General features: G+C 44.7%; 1 protein-coding gene across 1 annotated transcript in view; it reads right to left on the bottom strand.

The window, feature by feature from the left end:
* Positions 1–3,945: 3,945 nt before the first annotated feature.
* The window catches only part of LOC126518566 (nose resistant to fluoxetine protein 6-like), a 48,661-nt gene continuing 46,386 nt past the window's right edge, over positions 3,946–6,220 (bottom strand). Inside the window, exon 15 of the mRNA XM_050168341.3 lies at positions 3,946–5,894. Coding sequence (XP_050024298.2) covers positions 5,580–5,894 — 315 coding nt within the window. The 3' untranslated portion in view covers positions 3,946–5,579. The remainder of the gene's footprint in view (positions 5,895–6,220) is intronic.

The raw sequence follows: 6,220 nt of genomic DNA, 5'->3' as shown, positions 1-6,220 counted from the left end.
CATCAATATTACAGAGAAAGAGATAGAAGAAAGCAGATGTGGGTGTGCTTACCTTCCACACGTCTGGTTTGCTGCCCTGCAGCAAGTATCATTAAAGGTCAACTACAACAAAATATCGCGTGAGTAAATTGGTTATAAAAGAGTACTTTATAGTATTCAAGAAAGCTTGGCAGAGTTTCAGGGCTGGTAATGACCTCATTTTCTTAATAGTAAGCCTGAAATAGAACTTAAGCAGACGACGCGTGCATCTGGCGTTTACCTCATATGACGTAAGTCTGCACATTGCTGCGGACATTTGTCAGCGAGCCAGAGGCAGCCGTGGGTTCCGTAAAATATCGCAGGCCTAGTCTAGAAGCTGGGCGTTCTAGCTCATGCGTCACTTCTGGCAAGCAATAATGGTGGCCCTTTTTTTTCAGATTCGGCATCACAAACTGCTATCTTCTCCAGCTTCACGAGACGCATCCGCTGCTATTTCGAACGTAACATTTGGCACGGAAGCTTTCGTGTATCTTTTATATCTGAAATTAGGCTTTTTACGCGGTCAATAATTTTGTGGCAGTCGGCCTTCATATTTAACGTGAAAAGTAGGGTTAGCTCGTTCTACACGATTCAAAATGCAGCAGTGCGGTTTCATTTAAAGACAAAAAATTAAACAGCTGTCGAGCAGTCAGAAGCCGCGTCGTTGTAATGTCAAATTATTAAAGAAGGCTGTTTTGAGGGGGCGCGATGAAAAATAAAAGATTATTATGCTAAAGATCTATTTTTCACGTCGTTTGGGCAAAAGCAGAAGTGCATGCCGGATGGGCGCGTGACAAAGCGTGTGTGCGTCAGCGACGCTGAAACCACGCAAAGGGTGCAGTTATTGCTTTCTATTTCGTACGGCAGCCACGCAGCAAAAAAAAGAAGTACCCTTGAATTTCAGGTTATGAAGCATCATGAGGATCATGATTTATTGGCATCGGCTTTGAAAGAGGACGCTCACAAATCGTCAACTAGCCAGATTGAGTTACTCAGGTATGATATCAATGCTTTTTTCTGCTTGCATTCTTGTATACATCTCTTTAATATTCGATATCTACATTTTACCACTGCCTATGCCTGTATGGATCCGGTCATATCAGTCTCTTCCCTGCTTTTTTTCCACCAATACTCTAAACATCTCTTCTCTCGACTGCTGACCGGTTAATACTCTCGTCCACTTTAAATCGAAGCGCTTCTGGGAGTTGGACGTACTGGTCTCGTTTGGTAAATCCCTTCGGGTTTGATTAGGATGTGGGGAGCAGTCTCCGGATTTTTGATGCAGTAAACGCATGCCTCATCTATTTCTGAATATTTGCTCCGGTAAATTTTTGCAGTTAGGCAACCAGCTCTAGCCTCAAATAGCAAGGTACTTCCCTTCGTGATATCGTACAGATTTACCCTTCAGATTTCTCTTTCTCATTCCTGTAAATTTACATGGTCTTTTTCGTTTCCATTCTTTGCATCCAATTTGCTGTCTCTGGCTCACTTTCTGTCTGATTACTCCCAGTTGTCTGTCTATACTTTCAATTACCCTGTACTTGGTGGCCAAGTTTCTTGTCCTCTCCCTCCATTATGTGTCCACACATTTTAGGTACAGATACTTGTGCACTTCTGCCGCCTGTTTATTTTGATTCATGTTCCTGAGTTTTTGTTTGAAAATAATTTTGCTTTTCGCTTCTCCGCCTTGAAATGAGGCCCAAACCATGTCCCCTTGCATGGCCACATTTGTGGTTTTGCGGTGGCCTCCCAGTGCCAACCGGCCCCCGATCTGTAGTTAACATCCAACCCCGACAATATACCTGATTAGGCACAGAATGGCATTTGCGAATGTCAGCGCTGGCACTATCACTTCATTCCAGATTCTAAGGCACCACCTCATATTTGTTGTGACCCCAAAGTCCCTTATGCTTCATTATTGCTGCATTCCGCTTCCCTTTTATTTTCAGATTACCTTGGTGGGTGCTTGAGTAACCCTTTCCTTTGTTTATCTGTACGTCGAGCTATTTACATGGCTCGACTATGGGTATAACTTGCTGTTGAATCGAAAGCGCGTAGCTCCTCGTCTCTTCATTGAAGATCATAATTCCCGAATTCTCTGTGCTAAATTAAAGGCCTAGATTTGTCGTTGCGTTGCCACACATATTGGCCAGTCTCTGTAAATTTCTTGCATTGGCCGCTAGCAGCACTATGTCGCCCGCATACATGAGCGCGGAAACCTTCTGTTGCACCATTTCTCCATTACACGTGTACGATAAATTAAATTCTAATTGGCGGATTTCCAGTTGCGTTTTTATGGCGTTAACATAAAGCATGCTTAACATAAGCAGACCGTATTACAACGCACCCCCTAACTAAAACCCTTGATAAAGTGGGCAACGCAGTTAGAGACTAGTATTTCCGTTACGAATCGGTGACTAATGCATACACACTCTGCGAAGGGGGCTTATTATATTATGGTACTTCACGTGCCAAACTACAATCGGATGGTGAGGCACACCGATGTGGGGGTCTCTGGATTAATTTTGCCTTTCTGGGGTTATCGTGCCCCTGGTGCACAATACACGAGTGCATATGCATTCCACCCGTATCGGAATGCGGCCACCACTGTCAGAATATGAATTGTCGGAATAAACAAGCCTTCCACTGTCAACAGGCATCCAAGTGCAATAATTAAATATATATACATTTGTATTCGACGAAAGTGTAGCTCACGTGACTTGCTTTTGCAGAATACTTTCTGATCACTCTAGAGACAAATTTTGCCCGGACTTTTTCAATTTTATTCCGTTCATATCACTCTCCGAGCTCAGTCAACACCTCCTTGATAGCACAAAGCCTGTGCACTTCAATACATGACGTCATGCTGCCTTGCCCGATTAAAGGGATCTAATGGAGATGCTCCCAAGTAGGCTACGGTGAGTTTAACGTCAAAGCTTTTGTCACGCCGGGCTTGAAAGTGTAAATTTCGGTCGAAGTAGGGTGAAGTCACAAAACAAAGTGCACAGCCCTGCTATACAGCACGTGTTCGCTCAGTTAGCATTCCTAGCGATAATAGGGGTGAAGCTAGAAGTGATCCAGCCACAAATGATGCCCCCGATTACAAATGACATTGAAAAATGACGACCCCATTTATCATGACCTACACATCACGCACATAATCTTCAGATTGCATCATATTTTTCTCGCACTACGTTTTGCAGGATCCGCTTTGCCCTCGCACCATCTGACCATGAAACGCGTTTCCTGAAATTCTGCTAATAATTGATGATGGGAAAACTTGTGAAAAATAAATAAAACGGGCAAGTGAATGAAGAATCAAAACAACCTGTTGAAACTACGTTCCCTTGGTTAAAAAAATGCAAGTTCATCTTTGAAGCTGCGTTATTAGAGATCTTTGGCAGTCTTCGCGAAAGCAGCGTTTAAAAATCATGGCATAGCGCCAGGATCAGATGAAATTTGTAACTCGCAGCCGCCATACTGCACTGCCATCGCACTAAACCAACAATATTGCTTCAAAGTTGTTTTTTTTATCGTCATTACCCCTCCACCGAAGACGTATAAGCGTTGGTCCCGCACTGCTTCTAGATAGTATTTCTCGGTGTCATCGTGGTTTGTTTCAGCACGCGCGCTGCCCTTGCGACGCACATGCGGGCGATGACGCAAGCCTGGCTACAACTTGCGTGTGTGCACCCACCTGAAGCAAGACAGCATTCTTGAATCATCAGACAGATAATGCACTTAGCGCAGTGTGTTGCAGTGAGCACACCAGCTAGTGACATTTCAATTGAGTGAAAGCAACTTGAGTGAGCATGACGCATTCATTTCCATATGCAGTTGACCAATCGAAGCAGGCGCAATTGTCGCGTTTGTTTCGTGTTCCCAGGGACTTTGCTACAGCTATCGCCAAAGGACTTGAACAGACGCTTGAACATTACAGCCTTTAACAAATCCTCTTATGCTTAAAGGCAAATTTTATTTTAACAGAGTTCTGTACAGTAAGAACTTCAGTGGTGCGAACCATAACATCAACACAACTATTTGTCTCCCTGGTAATTATTGCACTTTTTTACGAACGAATGCTCACTTTGTGTAGTGCGTGCGTTGTATAATCGCAAAAGAAAGAACGTTTGGACACGTATATCGTCCAGCGCGTGCCACCTTCCAGGCGCACGCCGCGTGCCTAATAGCTGCTCCGAACCACTGTCTTTTTGTTGGTCGTGCAAATTGTTTTCGACATACTTGGTCGCTTACCACACTATCTAGCTCGTGCTGTAATCAAGTGGAAAATTGGCCTCGATACATGATGCAACCTTGTGCCGAGAACTGAGGCCAGTAGTAAATAGCGTTTAGCCGATGTCCCTATATTGAGAGGCACCGACCGCTTCTTAGTTTACCACCCTGCCCGAAAAGGTGGAGGGTTATTTGATTGATTCGCCCTCTATGTGACTCTTTCTCAACCAACCCAGGGATGAAAACATGTGTAATTGTGAGTTCTATACTCGGCATTCCTGGCGAAATGCCCCCAGGTGACTCAGCGTCAAAAATACAATTACATACTTTCTTTGAAATTTAGCATAAAATTCTCACGCCTGCTCTTTAAAAATCATGGGCGCAACGTAAGTTTACGACCTCTGCGTCAAATTAACACTTTCTAAATGTCACTGAAGTTAACCGAACATCTAGGCACACAGCTGCGCGAGTTGTAAGGATTAGTTCGTAGCAAACCCACACAAAATGGTCCTTGTAGCAATGAGATGTACCCAGCCATTACTCACCTTAAGTTCAGTGACGCAGTCGTACTGAGAAATTTGCATTTGTCACGTTCTACTTAAATAAGGCCTACCTCATACATAGATATAATATGCATCGGCCTCCAAGTAACTGCGGTTAGTGTTGTCGGTAGTTTCAGAAAGGGGATTCACCGCTTTGTTAAAAGAAGGGTACTTCTTCTATAACAAGTACCGCAGTATGAATGTGTTAATGTGTAGGTAAAGCGATGCGCCGCATGGCGTGAGTTTCTGATGCAGCAATGTGCTGATTTATATGTAAACGTCTAAAGACATTGCGCTTTTTGGCTAGACAGGAAGGACGCCCATGTTATGATATTCAATGTAATTATTATCAATAATTCTTCATAAGCGACACACAACTTTCACTACATATCATAAATGCAAGGATAACTTGAATTTGCGAGCGGCTGGAAAATTTCGATCATGCAAGCCACCGTCAAACTATTTGGCAGAGTGGTCAGCATTCAGGTGAGAGGTGGTTGCATGTTACGTGAAAGGCTCAGTGGCTGCAAGTAAATACTCCTGCTATGGCAAAACAACCTCCTGAGACAGAAACAGGGCAACAATACCACAGAGTTTGTCTTAACCTATCCTTCGCACTTGCACACGCACATCACTTCACAGTTCGGGCACTGACTTCTTAGAAGTTGTGGTGGTCCAACGACAACGTCATCGGTGAGTCACACCGGGGTAAAAAAGAAGTGTCACCATAGAATTGCCACACTCGATAGCTTCTGCTGGGAGAGGGCAAGGATCAGCGTGTTCCCGTCAGAATCTGTTGCATTTTTTGGCGCGGCTTGCTTCGCTGCCTGCTGCTGCTGCTACCTTCGAGGTAGGTGCCCCGCTCAGAAATTTCTTGATGGTACCGGTAGCGATGATCCCGACGGCCAGGTGGTTCGCGTTGTTGCCGCTGATGCCATTTTGAGTTGCCCCGTTTGTCGCGCCGTTGGTACACACTGCGCGTGTCCGTCGTTCACGCATGAACACTAGCTTCTCCAGGTGACCCGTCGGTGCGTCGCATGTGATGAACAGGAAGTAGCTCAGGATGTAGCTCCACACCACGACGGCGAAGCACTGGGATACCTGCGTTGGGCACAAAAATGAAATTAAAGGCGCCGCACAGGCATTTCCCAGAATTATGCGCAGGTATCAAACAAGTCATTGATCCACTCTGGCACACCATCTGTAAAATTCGGTAAGACGTCTGCCAGGCTGTGGGGCAGACGTCTGAAGCAGCAAGCACATGCAAGTTACATGCGACGTACTTCTGGCGCTGCATTCCGTTTGTATCACAGATTTTCGTGCGTACAATTTTACCATGAATCAAATGTGTCCCGTGCTGTTGATAAAGTGTTGATGAAACATGTGAACGTTCAGTCTGTGGCCAAAATTTTGACCAGAGTACTCGT

Source organism: Dermacentor andersoni, chromosome 1 (genome assembly GCF_023375885.2).
Source record: "Dermacentor andersoni chromosome 1, qqDerAnde1_hic_scaffold, whole genome shotgun sequence".
NCBI lineage: Eukaryota > Metazoa > Arthropoda > Arachnida > Ixodida > Ixodidae > Dermacentor > Dermacentor andersoni.
This window is presented reverse-complemented; position numbering and strand designations above follow the sequence as displayed.